This window comes from Aedes albopictus, chromosome 2 (assembly GCF_035046485.1).
Source record: "Aedes albopictus strain Foshan chromosome 2, AalbF5, whole genome shotgun sequence".
Classification (NCBI taxonomy): Eukaryota; Metazoa; Arthropoda; class Insecta; order Diptera; family Culicidae; genus Aedes; species Aedes albopictus.
In genome coordinates, this window is record NC_085137.1 from 450901423 (window position 1) to 450924188 (window position 22766).

Sequence of the window (22766 nt, forward strand, 5' to 3'; positions counted from 1 at the left end):
AAATTGTTTGCTGGTGCAAAAAGGTTTCCAAGCATTGAACAACATTGTTGAACTGTTCGTGCTCACCTAGATCGTTTGGATAACGATCGGTTAAAACCAGATGGCTAGAAGCGTGTGTAAATCTCCGAGGGCGCCACTAGCATCTGCCGTAACTCGTTCGTTGTTAAGATCAAGGTTTAGCCGGTTTGTGCAGTAAATCTATGCCAAGATCCAAGTAGACAGATTTCTGATCGATTGCAACCCCTACATCATCCATCTCTCGTCCACATATTACCCAAACTCACCGTCAAGTCGGCAGAAAAGTAAAAAGATCCTAATTTTTATGCTATTTTCAGAAACTTTATTACCGCCATTCTGTGTTTCATTACGGGGGTTTTCTCTCTTAAGTTACAAAATCTTCATCCTTGCCTCAAGCGCCAATTTCCTGGCTGCCTCTGTTCCTACTTTCCTACATCCATTGGGTATATTTTTTCCCGTTTTCATTTTTCGCTCTCATAAAGCAGCACTTTTCCGTCACCAGCCGTTTCGGTTCGAGAGGCTTGTAGCCGAGGGGTTGGACATGTGAGCTGAGGGGTAAGTAACCGCCTCATTAAAATAAACCACCATTTTCAAAGTGAAGATTGTTTTTGCGATTCGCATGAAAAAAGAAAATGAAAATAAATAAATGCACAATTCTGTGAAAAGGCTGTCGGTTTTTGTTATCCGAAACGTCACGTAGTGTCTCTCCCCTAGATGGGAAGTGCTAAAACTCTCGAAATGGAAAGTTGTTGTAACCTGTCAATGATCGCCACAATTTACAGCTCATTTTCGAAATGAGGAAACTCGAAAACTAGTCCATTCCCGTGGAAAGGGAGAAAGTCCCCTCGAAGATGCGACCAGCCAAAAAAAAACGGTGAAAAATCGTTATTTTACCGAGGGAGTAGACACTAGAAGATGAATATGAAAACACGCTTCACGCGCGAAAATCGAGGTAGGCGAGCACTAAAAATAGGTTCCTTGCTAGACCGCCTAGCCTGAAAATGTGGAAAACATTATGCTGGTAGCAACGCGGATGCGCATAGATGTAACGGGAAATCGGGCAACGGCGGGTGGGTGTCCGGACCCCTCCGTTTTTCACACGTTCGATTACGATCGGTTTCCACCGGAGTGCGACCGTGACTCATGTTTGGAATATTTTCCACACACCGCAATGTGCGATCCACCTTGCGGCTTTTGCACACGGTACTGATGTGACTTGCGAAAAGCGGTAAAATAAAAACGAACTGCTCGAATTTCAGCGAATTTTGCACGCCACACCTTTGGTCGCATTTATAGCGACCACCATCAGAGTAGGCGGGTGCATTCAAACAATTTCGGCGCATGTTATGACAGGTTTCGTCGGTTCAGACGACGACGCTCTGGCTGGTGAGACTATCGGAAAAGAACTGCTCGAATGAGAACAGGTTCGGCGAACGCGTGTCACAAAGAGGCAAACATTGATGCGATTTCGGTCTACGGGGAGCCAAAAGAGCACAGAGGGAAATGTTTTAAGAAATGCATTGTTGTACAATCTTGTCAGAATGACAAATCAAGAGTCAAAGAAAATCTTAGAATTTGTCCCCGTTCCGTCACCACTCGAAAGCAACATTTAAATAACAAAAATTTCATAAAATCCAAAATTCGTCGCTTCGAAGCCCTACCGACGAGGGGTGTGCCAATGTTCGTGTCGCACACTGCCCGGGTGGAGAGCTGTATCTGCTGTTGTACCTTTTGTTTGTGTCATGAATTGCTAAAAAAATAAGTTTTGGGACCGTCGTTCGGGAGAACCGCTTTCGCACGACGGGAAAGCAGTCGAAGACAAGCCAATTCGTGGTCTGACGTTTGTGACGTTTTCGTTTATTTTTTTTTTCGTTTTGCATTTTGCTTCGATGGTTGGAGGATCGAATTTGATCAATGGTTGCCACTTTGCTTTTAGTAATGCTCAAAGTATGTAAAAATCAGATTTGGTTTTATTTTGGTAAAAAATTGCTTGCAAATTTATTTCTTAAGCTGCAGGGATTTATCACTAGCATTTTTTGTTCGTTTTCTGTAAACTGCTATAAAGTTTGTGTTAAATAAGCTAAAATATAATATACTTGTATAAAATTCATTGTATGAATAGTTAAAGTAGTTTAATAAATAGGGGGCGCAATAAATAAATAGTTTGCTTTCTCCTTCCTCATAAAACCATTGGTGCTCAAAGGTATTTGACGACTAGTAAGAAAGTGGCCTGTTACGATGATGTATTCTTTCCATATCTATATGCACTCACGCTGGTAGCTTGGCAATCTTACATACTACTTTGGATTAGGGTTTTGATTACCAGAAACGATATTTGTAAACATACAACAGATATGTGACAGTTGTTGGAAAATAAACACGGAGATAAAATCCTTGCTCGGTATGAACCGCGTGTTTGTTCGAATGAAATAGCAAGTGGAAGACAAGGTTTTGCACTAACTACAACTCTACTTGCTCAATTTTGTTTTTGGATTGTTAAGGCAAACAACACTCTTGGCAATTTTTGAATATTCTTTTCATTTTGAGAACGCGCTTGCTTTTACACAATTTAGACTATTAAAGCTGATGCCGCGGGGAACAAACTTATCTAAAACTATTTCTTCTATCTACTTTCGTTGTTTCGAGAAATCTGCTGTTTCTAGTTTGAAATCATGTTCATGTTCTTTTCCTACTGTTGTATGTTTTCATCCATTCCATTTGACATGTTCTGTTATTCTATACCAATCACACGCATGATTCAGCTTCGCGCCACGACTTGATGTGGGTGTTAGCTTTTTGTTTGTTTTTGGTTTTGTTTTGCTTTGCCTGTCAGTTACTACATCAAACTAAAAACCATTTCTAAAACAACTACCAAAAACCGAACAATGGGTGATATTGTTTCGTTTGTGGTCACAAACAAAAGTAATACACGAGCAATAAGAGGAAACAAAAAACCAACAACTCATAGATAGACAGACAGAGAGCTTCCAAGAGAGCGATTGGTGGTTGGTTACGGATTGTGTGGTGTTATTTACTGGGCATTCTTACTTTTGACTATCAGTTTGGCAGAGGTTTCGACCTGGCCGGCCGAGGTCGTTACCCGGCAGGTGAACAGGCCCGAGTCCTCCTCGTAGGTGGTTCCGATCAGCAGCACGGCGTTGGAGCCCTCGGTGATCATCTGAAATGGGGGTAGGAAAAGGGTTAGTCATTATGAAGAAGGATTATACATAAAACATATACTCAATATATAAAACAAGCCCATTAGTCCCTAGGGAAGAGCAATGAAACTACATTTTTTTTATCTGTATTAACGAGATTTTTAGCCCTAGGCTAGTTCATCTCGGGACCCACGCTTTACTTCCCTTCCGAAGGAAGAACTCACATTTTGCGAGTTTTGTCGGGAGTGGGATTCGATCCCAGGTCCTCGGCGTGATAGTCAAGTGTTCTAACCATCACACCAGGTCCGCTCCGAAACTACATCTTTTTATATGTCACATAAGTGGTCAGAGTGACAGACCCGAAAAATCTCCTTATTAAACTGTCGAATTGGCTATGTACCGTCGTGCGGGGCTTCTTTATACACTTTTTAATGGTTTTTCAACTTTATGACATTATAACTCCCATAATAGTGAATGTATTTCCACAATTTTTACACATAATAATTGTGAGTATGTATGTAGGATGCATGCAAAATTTGAACTAAATCCATCAATAAACAAAAAAGTTGCCCATACACCAATCGGAGACATCTCATATAGAACCAAAGGGGGGCTACTTTGGACATTTATAATTAAAACAAAGCTGCAGTTAAAATTCCGGGTTTATTTAAAATACTACTTTGTAGCAGTACTGTTGTGTACTATATCATACATGATTTCAATAAATATATGCGTTTTTAGGTGGTTCTGTGCTACCTTTGGTATTATGAGCAGCGCGATATTTTAATATAGACTTAAAGGCTGTCTGGGGGCCTTCAATCCTTTATTTAGGTTAAACGGTCATTTATAATGTGTATCGATACAAATATTCGATTGTATATGCTACGTCGATACTTTTTGCACGAATTGAGCAACCCTCTGAAATTTATGAACTGTAGAAACAATGCTTACAGAGCAAATGTTCTGATACGTTATGTATATTTTTATGATTCATTCGATGTTTTTTCGCCTCCTGACAAGCAATACAGGGTTTGTTTGAAAAACAATTTCAACCAAATGAAGGGGAAAATATTGCGTCATAATAGTCCCAAAGACATCAAACAGATTTGAACCATATTTCAAATTCAAAAAATCCATATTCAAAAGTGTCCAAAGTAGCCCCGTGTTTCAAAAGTAGCCCCGCACGACGGTATCTAATAAAATCGGATGAAGAAATAAAAAGCATTTAACCCTCTAATACCCAACCCCGCCTTTAGACGGGGTATAGTTTGAGCATTTTTGTATTTTTTCTTGCCTAGGCAATCAAAACTTTTATATTTTTAGCTGATACATAGGACTGTTCTGTAAATCTCGAAATAGCTTTCGATGTCTTTTAATGCGTATTTTTTTTTTTTGAAAAATTGATCTTTGGTTACATTTCAGATGTCATTGTTTCTTAAATACATATCGAAACAATTATCGTATTTTCAATTTTTCCTCAATCATCCTATTATAGTTAAAAAAATTATGGGAGATTAATACACACTAAAATGATTTTCCTAAAAAAATAAAATCTAAATATTTTTACAATAATCATAAACTCTTAAAATGTTTCCGTCTTAAAAAATTGGTATGCCAATAGGCTTCTTGAAAACATATAAAAATGTAGGGGTTTTAAAAAATAAAAATTAGAAAAATAAAAAAAAAACATTAACAAACTCGAGATTTAAAGAGAATTATCTCCCAGAATATGCCTAAATCGATTTTAGATAACGAAAATTAATATTTCGATCAAAATCATAAAATTGGGTATTAGAGGGTTTGAGAAATCGTCTTTACAGGATTCAAATTTATATATTTTTTTTTTACTTTGTTTAGCAACACTGTTTTGGTGTACAGTGCAGCCTGAAATGTCGGTGGATTCGGTTTTATTTTTTTTTTCAAAAGCATGATGTTTTTCAAGCTTTATCCCAAAACTCTTTATTTGAATTACCTCCTAGACCACCCTTATTTACGTCAATGGTATTTGATGAAAAATTACCCAAACAATTAGGGAAAATCGTCAAACTTATCGAATTTGGTAAGAAATTTTCTCGATGACTCTGATTTTACTTATTTTTTTTCCATAATTTATTTGTGTCCCCCCTCAAAATGTCGAATTCTGACCAAAATTTTCCGAGGGGTGTGACATGAGAGAAAATCGAAATTTGTGTCAGCCTAACTTTTTACACATGAATCAAATCCACTTAAAATGTAACCTGAAATTTTGAGTAAAATCTGATAAAAGTTCAAAAATTTATAGAACTTTTAGTAAAACTTATAACATTTTTGTAAAATTTTTAAAAAAATGTTGTATCTCAACATGTATTTGATGAAAATTTTATTTTTTGTGTATTATATCTTACACCTTTGGCTTTCATATCTAGCTTCATTTGAGGTTTTATATTTTCTACAAAAAATATGAAAAATCTGTATGTATTCAGAGTATTATTTGGAAATTTATCATAATTTGATATATGAAAGTGCCAAGAGTTTTAAACTACTTGAAACTCTCTTACTGAATCGGTTTTATACAGGATCTACTAAGCAGGATATGTAATGCAGAGGAGGTCCTATGCATTTTTGGCTAAATAATGCGGTATAATTGGTGGAAAACGTTTCGCAGAATATATGTGCAAAATATGATGAATTTATTAATATCGTCAACTACATCAGTTTTTTTATATTTTTTATAGTGAAAAAAAAATCTAGTAAGGTTGCGTATTGAATGTTCATTTGTTAGTGTTCCCTCAAAAAAAAAAAAATGAAAATATTCTATCCAATACTCTGGGAAATATAGAGTATAGAAGTTTTGTTCAATAAACTTTCAAGTTTTACTAAACCTTCTATAACTTTTAGAAAACTTATTCAATCTCGCTCAATATTTTACCAATGGAGCTTTAATATATAGTTTTTGTTTGGTCAAAATTTCAGAGTTTTTTGACTGACGTATGAAAATGATATGACAATTTGTATGAAAAATAATTTTGACGAAAAAAAATGCTGTACGGACAATTGTTTGATACACTTTACTTATCTTATTCTATTAGTAATCTCACCCTATTTTGCCTTTGTAAATATTATCAAAATGTAGAATAGATCATTTTAAACACAAATTTTTGAAACTCTGATTTTTTTTAACTTAACTCTTAAATTAATTCTTTGGAGCCGGATTGTCGTTGTTGTCGCAATCTCGCTGGTGTCGAACACGTTTGTTATGCTCGGTTTTATCGCCGGAGTCAATATGACCCCTCCAACTCCAAAGGGTTAAGCTACGGAGTTTACACCTCTATAAAGGGTGATACGGTCAAAATTTGGACACACAATTTGTTTCATAACTTGAGACTGCGTACACCAAAACAGCTGATTTTTGGAAAAATAATTATACATTATATTTAGCTTATACCATAAAATTTTCATCAAAATTGGTTTAGTGTTTGCGGAGATTGTGAATCCTGAACACTGCAATTTTATTTTTTTTTTACAAAGAGGGTTAAAAAATAAGAACGCATTTTTACTCTTTTATTTATAGAGCCAGAAATACTGAACCAATTTCAATGAAAATTTTTCTATATGTAAAGTATACATATCAAAATGTTGTGTAAAAATTTCATCCAATTTGATCACACAATTTTTTTTCAGAACTTTAGACTGCGTACACCAAAATAGCTGTTTTTTTGATCAGTAATGGTACATTATATGTAGCTTGTACCATATAATTTTCATCAAAATTGGTCTAGTATTTGCAAAGATATTGTTGAACCCAGAGATCTGCAATAATTTTGTGCAAAGAGGATTCACAAATAAGAACACATTTTTACTGTTTTATTTATAGAGCCAGAGATACTTAACCGATTTCAATGAAAATTTTTCTGTATGTGAAGTATGCATATCAAAATGTTGTATAAAAATTTCATTCAATTTGATCCAGCCGTTACAAAGTTATATTTGCTTAAGTGGCACCCGGTCAGTTTTTTCATAATCAAACTGCTACAACTTTAAAAGTATTCATACAAAATGGCTCAACATTTTACTAAGAACATATTTTCATAATAGTATTATACTGTAAAATTTTGATAAAAATCGGAGCAGTATTGGTAGTTCTATAATCAAAATTGTGCTTTACTGACCTTAAATTTCCGAAAATTTACTATGGAGCGCCTTTGTACAAAATTTTAAAAAGGTAGGTCGATGGTTTCATCTATATATCAACCAATACTTAATCGATTTTGATGAAAATTTTATGGTATGAGCTACATATAATGTAGAATTACTGGTCCAAAATTCAGCTGTTTTGGTGTACGCAGTCTAAAGTTATGAAAAAAAAAATGTTTGACCAAATTTTGACCGATCACCCTTTATGAAACAAGTATTTTATCACACATCATCGTTATGAATTATTTGAAAATTAAAAAAAAAATACCTTAAAAAGTTACAATAAAAAAACTGATTTTACGGGATCGATCACAAAAAGATGACCCATATCTTGAAAAGTCAGGCTCATATATAGAGAAAAAAATTGTTCGGCAGGATTTTTTCACTGGCTCTTCCACAAATTTGCCGTAGGCACGTATCCGTTATTTCTACTTATAAAAAAAATAATAATAATGAATAAATAAATCAAAAAAAAAAAACCCGATTTAATCCACCTATGGTGAACAGAACCCTTCTTACACTTATCAAAATTATTGTTGTATTATTTGTATTTAACATATTTATTTTGTGTAATTGACCAAAAGTTTTATAAAATATTGTTAATTTGGCATCTAGTGGATTGGTTTCCATAATAACATCATGTACCATGGACTAAACTGTCAGAAATGCCAGACACCTCCTAGAATCTTGTAAGGAATGTTAAAAAAATAGCTTACATATTCTGGAATATTGTATCTTTTGTTAACTGCCAAAAGATCTTGAATCGACTAACAAATGGGTAAGAATCAGCGAGATTCACTTTGTCTAATATCTCTTAATCAGTCGATTAAATTAGCTCCGAAGTACTTGGTATTCATGGTTATGGTGTAGAAAGGACAAAAATGATATATCTACTAAGTTAATCAGTTTTGGCATTAGCTAGTTATTTTGGCTGTCCGGTTCTTGCATTTTTTCCCCAATGTATAAATTCAAAGCTTTTATTTAACATATTGTTAGTTTTCATAAAATTCCTGTGTATTTGTAATTTGTTATTTATAATTTTGTTGAAAACAATAACCTGCTAGAATACACTTTGTATGGGGTCAGCATTATTTATTGAAAAACAATTTCCCATTGACTGGTCAAAAACTAGTGCAAGATAACTAGTGAATATAATAATAAAAAAGAATTTATTGAAATACTCTTCGTAAGATATCTCAGTAATCAAATGTCGAATCGAAATCAAATTTCAGGGCCTTATACAACGATATTGTAGCTTTCATTTGGTGCTTAGAGAACCCAAATCGGTTGACAGACGGCTGAGATATTTATGATGGTACCCTTGGTAAAAATCTCTCAAAAAGTTTAGTTGTATAAATCCTAAAAACTCTTTGAAAGATATCTCGGTAACCAAATGTCCAATCCTAATGAAATTGTATAGGGTTCTACTAGAATATTGTAGCTTTCATTTGGTGCCAGGATAACCGAAATCGGTTGACAGGCAGCTAAGATATTTATTATGATACACTTGGTCAAAAATTTTAAAAGGTTTAGTTGTATAAATCCGAAGTGCTCTTCGAAAGATATCTCTGTAACCAAATGTCCAATCGAAATAAAAATTTCTGGGCGATCTACTAGGATGCTGTAGCTTTCATTTGGTGCCAAGAGAACCCAAATCGATTGACAAACGGCAGAAATATTTATTATGATACACTTGGTCAAAAATCTCAAAAAGTTCAGATATATGACTAATAAGTACTCTTCGAGTTATATCTCGATAACCAAACGTCCAATCGAAAAAAAATTCAATAGCGTTCTACTAGGATGTAGTAGCTTTCATTTGCTTCCAAGAGAACTCAAATCGGTTGACAGACGGCTGAGAAACGTGCGTGACTTTTTTTTGTAACGCACATACACACACACACACATACACACATACACACACACACACACATACAGACATTTGCTCAGTTCGTCGAGCTGAGTTCATTGGTATATGAGACTCGGCCCTCCGGGCCTCGGATCGAAAGTCGGTTTTTCGAGCGATATTTATACCCTTCTTATGGGTGTAAGAAGGGTAAAAAGAATTTATTGAAATACTCTTCGTAAGATATCTCAGTAATCAAATGTCGAATCGAAATCAAATTTCAGGGCCTTATACAACGATATTGTAGCTTTCATTTGGTGCTTAGAGAACCCAAATCGGTTGACAGACGGCTGAGATATTTATGATGGTACCCTTGGTAAAAATCTCTCAAAAAGTTTAGTTGTATAAATCCTAAAAACTCTTTGAAAGATATCTCGGTAACCAAATGTCCAATCCTAATGAAATTGTATAGGGTTCTACTAGAATATTGTAGCTTTCATTTGGTGCCAGGATAACCGAAATCGGTTGACAGGCAGCTAAGATATTTATTATGATACACTTGGTCAAAAATTTTAAAAGGTTTAGTTGTATAAATCCGAAGTGCTCTTCGAAAGATATCTCTGTAACCAAATGTCCAATCGAAATAAAAATTTCTGGGCGATCTACTAGGATGCTGTAGCTTTCATTTGGTGCCAAGAGAACCCAAATCGATTGACAAACGGCAGAAATATTTATTATGATACACTTGGTCAAAAATCTCAAAAAGTTCAGATATATGACTAATAAGTACTCTTCGAGTTATATCTCGATAACCAAACGTCCAATCGAAAAAAAATTCAATAGCGTTCTACTAGGATGTAGTAGCTTTCATTTGCTTCCAAGAGAACTCAAATCGGTTGACAGACGGCTGAGAAACGTGCGTGACTTTTTTTTGTAACGCACATACACACACACACACACATACACACATACACACACACACACATACAGACATTTGCTCAGTTCGTCGAGCTGAGTTCATTGGTATATGAGACTCGGCCCTCCGGGCCTCGGATCGAAAGTCGGTTTTTCGAGCGATATTTATACCCTTCTTATGGGTGTAAGAAGGGTAAAAAGAATTTATTGAAATACTCTTCGTAAGATATCTCAGTAATCAAATGTCGAATCGAAATAAAATTTCAGGGCCTTATACAAGGATATTGTAGCTTTCATTTGGTGCTTAGAGAATCCAAATCGGTTGACAGATGGCTGAGATATTTATTATGGTACCCTTGGTCCAAAATCTCTCCAAAAGTTAACCTGTATTACTCCCAAGTACTCTTTGAAAGATATCTCGGTAATCAAATGTCCAACCCTAATAAAATTGTATAGAGTTCTACTAGAGTGTTGTAGCTTTCATTTGGTGCCAGGATAACCGAAATCGGTTGAAAGACGGCTAAGATATTTATTGTTATACAATTGGTCAAAAATCTCAAAAAGTTTAGTTGTATAAATCCTAAGTACTCTTCGAAAGATATCTCTGTAACCAAATGTCCAATCGAAATAAAATTTCTGGGTGATCTACTAGGATGCTGTAGCTTTCATTTGGTGCCAAGAGAACTTAAATCGATTGACAAACGGCCGAAATATTTATTATGATACACTTTGTCTAAAATCTTAAAAAGTTTAGAAGTATGACTCATAAGTACTCTTTGAGAGATATCTCGGTAACCAAACGTCCAATCGAAAAAAAATTCAATAGCGTTCTACTAGGATGTAGTAGCTTTCATTTGCTTCCAAGAGAACTCAAATCGGTTGACAGACGGCTGAGAAACGTGCGTGACTTTTTTTGTAACGCACATACACACACACACACACATACACACACACACACATACAGACATTTGCTCAGTTCGTCGAGCTGAGTTCATTGGTATATGAGACTCGGCCCTCCGGGCCTCGGATCGAAAGTCGGTTTTTCGAGCGATATTTATACCCTTATGGGTGTAAGAAGGGTAAAAAGAATTTATTGAAAGAATTTATTGAAATACTCTTCGTAAGATATCTCAGTAATCAAATGTCGAATCGAAATAAAATTTCAGGGCCTTATACAAGGCTATTGTAGCTTTCATTTGGTGCTTAGAGAACCCAAATCGGTTAACAGATGGCTGAGATATTTATTATGGTACCCTTGGTCCAAAATCTTTCAAAAAGTTAACCTGTATTACTCCCAAGTACTCTTTGAAAGATATCTCGGTAATCAAATGTCCAATCCTAATGAAATTGTATAGGGTTCTACTAGAATGTTGTAGCTTTCATTTGGGGCCAGGGTAACCGAAATCGGTTGACAGACGGCTAAGATATTTATTATTATACAATTGGTCAAAAATCTCAAAAAGTTTAGTTGTATAAATCCTAAGTACTCTTCGAAAGATATCTCTGTAACCAAATGTCCAATCGAAATAAAATTTTTGGGTGACCTACTAGGATGCTGTAGCTTTCATTTGGTGCCAAGAGAACTTAAATCGACTGACAAACGGCCGAAATATTTATTATGATACACTTGGTCAAAAATCTTAAAAATTTTAGAAGTATGACTCATAAATACTCTTCGAGAGATATCTCGGTAACCAAACGTCCAATCGAAAAAAAATTCAATAGCGTTCTACTAGGATGTAGTAGCTTTCATTTGCTTCCAAGAGAACTCAAATCGGTTGACAGACGGCTGAGAAACGTGCGTGACTTTTTTTTGTAACGCACATACACACACACACACATACACACATACACACATACACACACACACACATACAGACATTTGCTCAGTTCGTCGAGCTGAGTTCATTGGTATATGAGACTCGGCCCTCCGGGCCTCGGATCGAAAGTCGGTTTTTCGAGCGATATTTATACCCTTCTTATGGGTGTAAGAAGGGTAAAAAGATTCTGATTTTTAGATGATTTATTGACAGTGATTCTTAGCCGAACCCTCTATGCGGGCCAACATTTAATTTTTAAGGCGATTGCGAGCCGTAAAGCTATCAAAAGTTCAAACTGACTGTTTATTAGTTAAAAAAAAATCTAAAAGTGGCAGTTTTTTGAATTACTGCAAGAATTGGAGAAAATATGGGAAAAAAAAAATCCTTGTCAGGTTACTTTCACTCTATTTTTGTGCTCAGGCACGGCAGCCGACATCAATTTCATAAATTCCACATTTCACAAACGTTTTCCACTAGCAGAACTGGCCACATGGCGAAGACTCTGGGATAGAAAGAAGTGAGTAACTCGAATCGGAGAGTTGTCAGATGGATGAGAACCAAAATAAAATCGAAAAAAAATCAGATGAATCATACCCCATGCGACATTACTCGACGTCAAAATACTGTCAGACAACATGGTTCCATTTATCGTCACACTTTCATACTGTGCATTTGATGGGAACAGTACAATATAAATCAGCATTTCCATAGAAAAACGATATAGAGCAACTCCGATTATCGTGAGACTTGGTGGGTTTGTAGTTCATCGAAAATAATTTGACCCGTTTTTTATTTCGTCATTAGGGTGACCAATTTTCAGATAGGGTGGTCCTAAAAATCTAGGTTTTTTAAAACTGAAAATTTAAAAAAAATCATGTTAGACCAGACTTCAAACTGCTATTTTTTGTTTGAAAGCTATTGAATTCTAGTTTTTAGGAAAAATTCGTTGAATGGACTAAATTGTTTTTTTTTGTGCAAAAAAAAAATGCAAATATATTAGTTTGTTCACGTTTTCATGGTCTCGGGACTAAAGAGGTACCCAGGTTTTATAATTTTATCAGAAAATTCATGAAATTTGGCGCAACATATAAAAAAATCAGAAATGTATGTTATCTAGTTTTTGAGATATGATTTTTTGAATATTCAATAGCTTTCAAACAAAAAAAGAAGTTGAAAATCGGTTAACTGGTTCAAAAGTTATGATGTATTGAATTTTTTTAGTTTTTGGACACCTTGATTTTTAGGACCACCCTCTTTGAAAGTTGATCACCTTAATGACGAAATAAAAAAATACGGGTCTAATTATATTCTAAGAACTACGAACCCACCAGGTTTCACGGCAGCAGGAGTTGCACTATATCGTTTTTCTATGGAATTGGTAAATAAAATGATGATATTATCATAATTTTCACCAGGAATTCATCACTTTATATTTTTTTTAAATTTTTTCGAAACTTATCTGGGGGTGTTTATAAATGAGCTGACAAAAAGTGAAAAGGGCTTTTTGTCCCTTTTGAAAAGTTCATAATCCAAAGATTTTTCAAATGATTGTCTTTCATTTACGCTATTTGAATTTTCTTAAAATAATTGTTCAGATTCACAACAATTGTTTAGTGTTTTCTGTTTGGAATTCATCGTTAAAATCCTGAAACAAATCTTCAAAAAAAACCTTCAGTTATTAAATACTATTTTTCTTAAGTACTTCTACAAGTGTTTTTATTATTATCTGTATTAACGAGATTTTTTGCCCTAGGCTTGTTCATTTCGGGGCCCACACTTTACTTCCCTTTCGAAGGAAGAACTCACGTTTTGCGAGTTTGTCGGGAGTGGGATTCGATCCCAGGTCCTCGGCGTGATAGTCAAGTGTTCTAACCATCACACCAGGTCCGCTCCACTATTCTACAAGTGTTTTTTAACCCTCCTAAGATGGTAGGTTTTTTGCACCACGATGGCGTAGTGTACGTTCAGCGTGACTGTCTTCGTTATATCCCAAGTAACATTTTGTATTCAAACAGACCAGAGCTTGTTCTTGAAACCATAATAAAAGAAAAAAGATATAAGGTTTTATGAGGGTTTTGAAAACCTCTACAAAACTAATTGGCAATCTAAATGTTACTTGGGATGACCCCAACATCCTTCTTTCCGGGATATTTTTCTATTAAAGGTCTTGAAAAGTTTATTTACTTGAATCATCTAGCAATCGTTTATTTCATTTGTGTAGAACCCGTTTCAGAGCCCATTGAGCTGAAATATGAAATGTTATGTCCGCCAAACTTGTGAGGTGTTGTTTTTCCTGCGAATATTGCCAAGGATGCTATATAGCTATGATATATATATATATATTATAGTTCTCATATATATGGAATTTAAGAGTGCTAGTACATATTACCTACCCAATGATGGTCATAATAGTCGATTATTCTGATCCTTCACTACCAGTCAGTGATATTGACACTTTTACCCCGTAAATGTAAGAGCTATAATATAGCGTTTTTGGTAATAATTATAGGAAAACACTATCCTACAAGATTGCCGAACATCTTATGTTAATATACAGCTTCTGAACTAAGTTATAGACAAACAATGATAAGTCAAACGACTTCCAAGTGGTTGAAAGCGTTCTTGTGGTAACTCTTGTTGAAAAATTTCCAAATTTGAATAGATCGTTGAATATCTTAAAGAACTCCTGCAAAATTCTTAAACTCCTTGGATTTTTTCGAAGGTAAATCTAGTTTGGAATGAGTTGAGAAAAAAAAACAAAAAATAATAGCTGCATGGAAATTTTAGAAAACAAATTCAAGAAATCTTAAATTTGAAAGGACTTTAGGAAGAAAAAGTAAATATTGAAAAAAAAAAAAAAAGATTCGAAGGTTGTTTTTTGTTAAATACCGATAAGAAGCGGTTTGTATTTGCAGGGTTCAAAAAGAGAGGTGGACGGTGAAACGGTGAAAGATTCGACAGGTATTCAAGACTGTCGAATAATTCCTGGGATTGCGGGGCTTCAGATCTAAGGATATAACCAGTACCTAACTGATGCAAGTCATGCTCATAATTTATCTCCATTACGTTTAGGTTGTCCCCGTGCACTGGCTTAATTTCAATGACAAGCAAGTAAGCACGTACAAACAGCTATTTCTAGCCTTTGACAAATTCGAGGTCTTCAATTTCGTATAATAATTGCCCTTCTAACAAGATCGTAATATGCAGGACCTCCCCAGTAACGACACATTTTGCTGTCTAGTACATGTTCTCACGCTTGTTACGGTCGCCATGGAATTGAAATAAAAACTTGATCAGCTGCCAGAATGCGGCGCGGAATCCATGAAATTGGATGACATTTTCCTCCACGAGCCGATTTGTACTTGAACTACCTGCTCACGCTGCATATCGTTTTTTTTTAGATAGGTTGGATATAGCCAGGTAGGTAGATGGACGCCAGACAAGTGTAAACGTCTTGTCCTGTCCTCGCGATTTTGCGATCCAACTGAATTGCACGACACCTGACGAGTGCTGGCCGACCTGTTTTCGTTACAGGTGAGAAAAGTTATAAATCATCTGCAAAGTTGAACACATTAGGAAGATCTATTTTTTGATCGGAATTTCTGGCCAAGATGCACGTCGGGTGAGGAAAGTGAGGAGCTACCCGTCCACCGACGTACCTACTCGACGGCCGACAAGGGTATAATGAAGAAGATCAGACGTATCCGCCATACCTGGGAAGGTGACGGCATCTCGATCGTGTCCAATTTAAACATTCTCGATTAGATTCTCCGGTCTAAAAACAGCACCGGTTGCTGTGCGTCACGCGAATACTTCACGGTCCGTGCACTTTCGTTACGATTTCTCCTGCCCGACTGATGTTCGGTTTTCCGCGGGTTTGATTTATTCATTGTGACGGGGGCAGATGAAAGTGAATTCTGTCAGTTGGATGAATCACCGACCGTGATTGGGTGATGAGTTATGGTTTTGTGACACTGATATTTGGACAGTTTGGCAGGAAATGCTTTCATCAATTTTTGGATTCGACTGCGACATAATTTAGCTTGATTATGACTTTTCCAGTCTTGACGTTTTGGTCTCATTTAGTAGCTTTCCCAGGGACTCAATTAGTGCTGAGGAAGATCCTAAATGAGACCGAAACGTCGTACAAGATTAATTAGCTGTATTTGAATTTTGCCAAGGCAGGAAAAGCCATTATCAAGCTAAGAGGAAATACTTTCAAGCCACCTACATTAAAATTTTTATTTTTTGTTATTTAAGAGCTTATGTGACACTTATATAACAAAGAGAGGACATTTAGAAATTACACAATTCATTAACAACCCTGAATACATCTTGGATGCTAGTAATAATGGAAGGATAGGACGTTTGAGAATTAACCCTAAAAGGGATACCTGGGGTCCATTGGACCCCAGGCGCCTTTCAGAGCTCGTCTTTGATGGAACACATTCAACGAGGTGACGAAACTGAGGCCATGAAGGTATCCCTTTTAGGGTTAACAAAAATCAGGTATTTTGACCCACCTAGGGAGTTTTATGATATTTATCACATAATCTCTACTAAACCTTGGTAATTTTTTATTGGAACATGAAATGTATTCAACTATGTGATGACCTTCATTTTGGATTTGGATGTCAGTTAAATATGCTGTTCAGTATCAAAAATAGAGAAAATGTTTCCACTTCCAATGAAACGCACGGAAAAGCACCAAAAACAAAAAAGGTGACAAATTTGTAGTCAGCTTCGAAGAGGTATTAAATTTTACAAAGAAATATTCATTTCATGTGAATGTAATTATGGCCTTGCAAGAAATTAAAATAAACTGTTCTTAAGCTCGGTGGAGCGATAATATTTACTAAAATGGTATGGCCAAAATGTGTTCAACATAATCAGATGTGGACAAATTTTGAACCACCTGTCAGATCCATCTCTCCAGTTCCTTCTAAAGGGAGAAAACATTCATGCCAATGTAATGTACTTTGAAAACAGATAAAAAGAATAAGTTGGGACCTCCTGTGATCTGGGTTGTTATACGTAAATTTTACAATGAGATTGTTATGGGTTCGATTTGTTCTAACAACTTTTCGCCAAGTTTTAAGTTTCAGATATTCAGTCATTTAGTTTAGAACAGTTATCCTTCTCGCAAATTAGTTGATGACTGAGACAATGTGTTATCTAATGCATGTTTGACAAATTACGTCATTGAAATTACTTTATTTTTGATGGCCTTCCTCCCACTCATTACAATATTTGTGGAATGCCCTTATATTTAACAAAATCACTAGAATTTCACACTTCCTTTGAAGCGTTACGTAATTTATGCATGGTGACTGACGTCACCAAACTATTGGTAACTATTGGTTAATGAATTTACGTTTTGCGTAACATTTTTTTTTATGAAACATCATACTGCAATGTGTAAAAACTGGCGATTGCAACAAAATTTCTTAATTTTTAACGTTACGTAATTTTTAAAAATTTCCTGCCTCAATAAGCGAAAAAAGTTGTAATACTCACGTAGTTTTAACTATGTGTAAAGTTTTGCTGAGGTGCCTTCATTTCATCATGCAATTAAAATTTAATGAGGTGCTCATGGGCCAAAATATGAGTTTTGATTTTTCTTATATTTACTACAACAATTTTGAGTTCTGGTTGGCCTTTTTCGACAGAACACATGTTTCTCTAAGTAATGCCCACTGAAATCATCCATGATTCATAGTGAAAACCTTTTTTTTTTGACTGAATTGTTCATCCACTTCCCAAAGGGGTCCAAAATACCTCCCTTACCCTATCAGACCCAGACAACTGGAAAGAAGTTTATGGTCGGCGTTTTACAGTGATTGGTAGATTTTATTGACAGTAGTTTCAAAAATAAACATATAGGAATGTTAATTCTAAAATTTGATGCATTCACCTGCAAAACTACTTGTAGAAGTCTTTCCAGAATTCTTTGAGAAATTCTTGATAGTTTTGAAACTAATCTAATATAATACATACGCAGACAGTACAAGAAAGTATCCTGGAAGTACCGTACCGCTCCATATTGTACGTAATTGAATACATGGTTGAAATATACAGGGGGTGGCCAAAATGTTTGGGATAGGCCACTTATTTTTCTCTCACAAAATTTAAAACACTGTTACTTTTCATGGAGTGCATCAACAATTATAAAATTTTGACTGTTTGTTCACCTAGTATATGTGCATCATTGGTACAAGTTTGAGCTCGATTGATTAATCTTTCGCAAAGCTAGAACCGTTCTTGTAAAACACTATTTTTTAGACAACTTATTTTTGAACTGTTATATCTCGGAAACTAGTGAACCGAATTTAATGAACTTTTGAACATTTATCAACAATACATTGATGCTCCTCATGTCATTGAAACATAGGTACTTTTTGAACGTTGAAAAAAGTTATCATGGAATGAAACTTTATGGATCTTTCTTGAAAAAATGTAAAATTTTTACATCAATGTCATTAAATTTTAGTGTTGATATCCAAAGATGTACTGCTCCGGTTTTCAAGATATCTCTGAATAGATGTGTTAGAGCCTATTTGGATTGAAAGAATAACACATTTAGTAATGTTTGTATGATATTGTAAATTTAACTTATTTTCCTCTATATGGGTGAAAATGTCAAACCGGTATACATAACTTTATTCATCGTATAAAATATAATATTTTATAGCGTCGTATCAAGTATCAATATATTGTTGATAAACGTTAAAAATTTCATTCAATTCGGTTCACTGGTTTCCGAGATATGACAGTTCTAAAATTAGTTGTCTAAAAAATAGTGTTTTACCAGAACGATTCTAACTTTGCGGAATATTGACCAATCGAGCTCAAATTTGTACCAATAATGCACATATAATAGGTGAACAAACAGTCCAAATTTGAGAATTTTTGAGGCACTCCATGAAAAGCTACAGCATTGAACATTCTTGAAAGTTTTGAAAAAATTAGGCATTTTTTTACTATCGTACAAATTGGGCGGAAGGGTTTCAGATTTTCATGAAACGTTTTCCACTGGCAGGGCTCATGCATAAATAAATAAAAAGAAAATTGAGAAAAATTCAGGGTCGTCTATTTTCCCGGAAAACTCAGGTGGAATTTTTTTGTTTTCCCCGGACAATACTTACTTTGATAAATCATAACTCAAGAACAAAGTTTCGTAGAAACAATTATTTTTAGGAAATAATAGCAAATTTTCTCAGAAATCGAAAAAAAATATGAACTGGACAAAGTTTTCCACAGTTGAGAAAATTCGTAAAGAAAAGCCGGAAAAACTGTGGCCGGACTCGTGCAGAATTTTCAAAAAAATATTTTTGAGAAGGTTATTTGCTGAAATTTTTGGATTGCACTTTTTTTTTTGTTTTTGAGTTATGGCCAATTATAGCTCAAGAACGAAGCATCGCAGAAAAAAAGTTTTTTAGTGAAAATTAAACCAATCCAAAAAAAAATCAAAAAATATTGTTCAGCAAGTGATTTTATAAGCTTTGATCGCTGAAATTTTTGGAATACACTTTTTTTTCTTTCCTGAGTTATGACCAATTTTGTGGAAAATGACCATGTAAGCCTATATTTGCTTTGAGTTTATGAAATTAAAAATATGTTTTTTGAAAGTTTTCCGCGAGCAATAGTTTTTCCGGCTTTTCTTTATGAATTTTCTCAACGGTGAGGAATGTTTTGGAAAACTTTCTCCACTTCCTATTTTGTTTTGGATTCCTGAGAAAATTTCATTTCATTTTCATTAAAAAACTTTGTTTCTACGATGCTTCGTTCTTGAGTTATGATTTTTCAAAAAAAGGCTTATATGGCACATTTGGACATTTTTTAACAAAATTGGCCGTAACTCAAAAACGAAAAAAAAGTGCATTCCAAAAATTTCAGCTATTATAGCTTATAAAGCTTCATAATGTCGCAACGTTCGTTTTTAAAACAATCCAATACTACGACATAAGTTTGTCCCAACATGAATAAAATTTGACAAAAACCACGCAGAACCTCCGAAGTTTTGCATAGCGAAGGGAAATTTCGAGTTGCTTAACATTACTCCATTGCTGAAGAACCTCCATCGAACAGTTTTTATTTTTTATTTTTAATGATTGATTATTCGCGAGTTGAACTATTTTTCTGGTAAACTAGGTATAAGTTATGTTTCAATCATTATTTAATTGAATTCAAAGATAGAACAGTTTGAAAATTTCCCATTGGTAATTATGAATTTTTCTGTATCACTCCTACTTCATGTAGAATAGATTTATTAGCGTAAGCGTTAGCGTTAGAGTGTAGAATGTAGAATAGATTTATTTTACCCAAACTTGTACTGTTTATAGATAATGAAAAAACAAAAAAGGTAAACAGTTTTTGATAAAAGTGAAAATTTGGTCTGTTCCGATGCTTTTGTCTATTTTTTGTATCCCTTTATTGAGACCACAAACCGGCAGTGCTAGAACCAGAAAAAAAACTGTGCCGCTCTTATGTTGTCCCCTACCGTCAATTCGCTCAAATGAAAATGAATTTCAAAGTTTTCCGTGAGCGAGTGAATGCAGAATCAATCCTAACTTTACCCTTTATTGATAAGTCTTCTGACGTAGTATACGCCACTATCGTCCAATTTGGCTTCTTTAGCGGTGTTAAGATATTTCCATATTCTAAATCTGCACGCCAAACTGGGTTGAAATCATAATTTTCTTGAATATGGTGCCCAGGAACCTATTAAATTCAAATTGATTTTCACAATTTGAAGTTTGTTTAGAAGCGATTTGTTGAATCACCGCTCGTCGGATTTTGTACTAGGCGGAGTTGTCATGCTGTTGCCCACCTTTAAAAGTCTGATATCAAAAAGCCTCTTTGAAATTGGTTTTAGTTATCAAGCTAAAGTTCTAAAAATCTGAGAAAAATCATAATAGCTCAGAAAAATGTACCCTTTCGTATAAAATTCTAAAATAAATAATATTTTCAAATTTAAAAGAAAACATAATACAACACGATTTAACTATGAGTGTTCGAATTGGATTGGCTGTCCAAATGGCACACCTCCCTATTTTACCCCAAATATTTCAAAGATTTTACCTAAAACCAACTTTTCCACTCACCTGAAAATCGGGCGACTCCGGAATCAGCAGACCCTCGCGCAGCCACTGAACGGTCATCTTGGTCGTTGATTTGCCGACGATCTGCGTTTTGAACTGCGCCGGGGCTCCCTCCTCCACGATGCAATCCTTCATTTCGGTCAGCTTCGGGGCCGTATCCTGCATGCCGGGCGTTACCACCTTCAGGCTGGCCGTCGTATGTACCTCACCGCCCGCATTGGACACTATGCACAGGTATTCGCCCTCATCTTCCGGGAACGCTTCCGTAATGATCAGCGTGAAGTAGTCCCGGTCCTTGGTCATCTGGAAGTACTTGGATGGTTTGATTTGCTTGTCGCCCTTGTACCACTGAGCGGTTGGGCTTGGCTTGCCGGTCACCCGCGTGCGGAACTCAACGGATTGACCTTCTGGGACGGTTTTGTCCTTCAGCGGTTCCACTAGATTCGGTGGACGCTCGGTTCCAGGAGTCGCTGGTTTTTCGATAATCGGCGTGTGGGGAGTCTCCACATTGCACGAGGCGTCACAGCGAGCCTCTCCGGCACTGTTAATGGCAACACATTCGTACTTTCCAGCGTCCTCAGCGTACGCTTCAATGATCAACAACGTGTAGGTGTTGTCCTCCTCCAGAACCTTGTATTTGATGTTGGGTGAAATCTTCTGTCCGTTCTTCAACCAGTACACATCAAGCGGTTTTGTTCCGGAGATCTTGGCATCAAAGCGGGCGAGCTGACCGGCGGTGACACTAGTGTCCGAAATCGTGTTGACAAAGCTGGGCGGGGTAACACCTCCACGACCCTGCTGCCGACGCTGCTCAACAACCAGGTTGGCACTGCACTTGGCGGTTCCACCACGGTTCTCGGCGATCACGGCAAACACGGCTGAATCCTCCATGAACACCTGACGCATTATCAGCACGGACTTGGTTCCGAAGGTATGGATCTGGAAGTCCGATGAGTTGTGGATCTGGAAGTTCTCGCGGAACCACTTGACAGCGGGCATTGGATCTCCGTCGAATTCAACCTCGAAGCGAGCTTGCTCGTTCTCAAACACACGGCACGGTTGAATCTTCTTGGTGAACACCGGTGGGGTAGCCGGTTTGACCGGTCCCTCTACAATACGCTCCTGAGTCGTACCCTTGTGTTCAACTTCGGTTGTTTCCGTGGCCGTAATCTTACGGATGATCTCTTTGTCGTCGTAGACCTCCTTCTGGGTCTGTTTCTGCTGGGAAACGTGCACTTCCTTGCCCTGGACGGAGGTCTCCAGTGGTTCCGGGATGAGCTTCTTGCGTGGAACGGTCGTCGTTTCAAGGGATTCGGTTTCCTTAGTTTCATCTCTGAAAATGTATGTATAAATTAGAACGGATATCGCAACAGTGAAAGAGATTAACTTACAGAGTTTCCTCATAGGCGGATGCCATTCCCTTGGCGAGCGACTGGCCGACCACTTTGTCCCCAGGGATCGCGAACTGGTGCTTTTCTTCGCGGAGTCGTTGCTCCTTGACCAACTGTTCGTTCTCGACCTGGGCCAGTTTGTTATAGTACTCTTCGTTCTTCTTCTTCTTGACAGTCTTCTGCCATTCGGTCTCGCTTTCCTTCTTCTCCTTCGGCTTCAGATGCTGAGCCTTGAGACCCTTCTTTTTCTTCTTGGTTTCCTCCTGCAGCGTCACTTCCAGGTCGGTATCGAGACGATTCTTCTGGTAGGAGACCAGGTCGTAATCGTACCAGGCTGGAGACAA

General features: G+C 36.3%; 1 protein-coding gene across 1 annotated transcript; it reads right to left on the minus strand.

Moving 5' to 3' along the window:
* Positions 1-317: 317 nt before the first annotated feature.
* Positions 318-22763, minus strand: LOC134288919 (titin-like; the record flags this gene model as incomplete). Its single annotated transcript, XM_062854855.1, has 3 exons — positions 318-3196; positions 21035-22364; positions 22423-22763. Coding segments are annotated over 3 exons (1818 nt in total), but the record flags the coding sequence as incomplete, so codon positions are not given.
* Between the last annotated feature and the right edge of the window lie 3 nt (positions 22764-22766).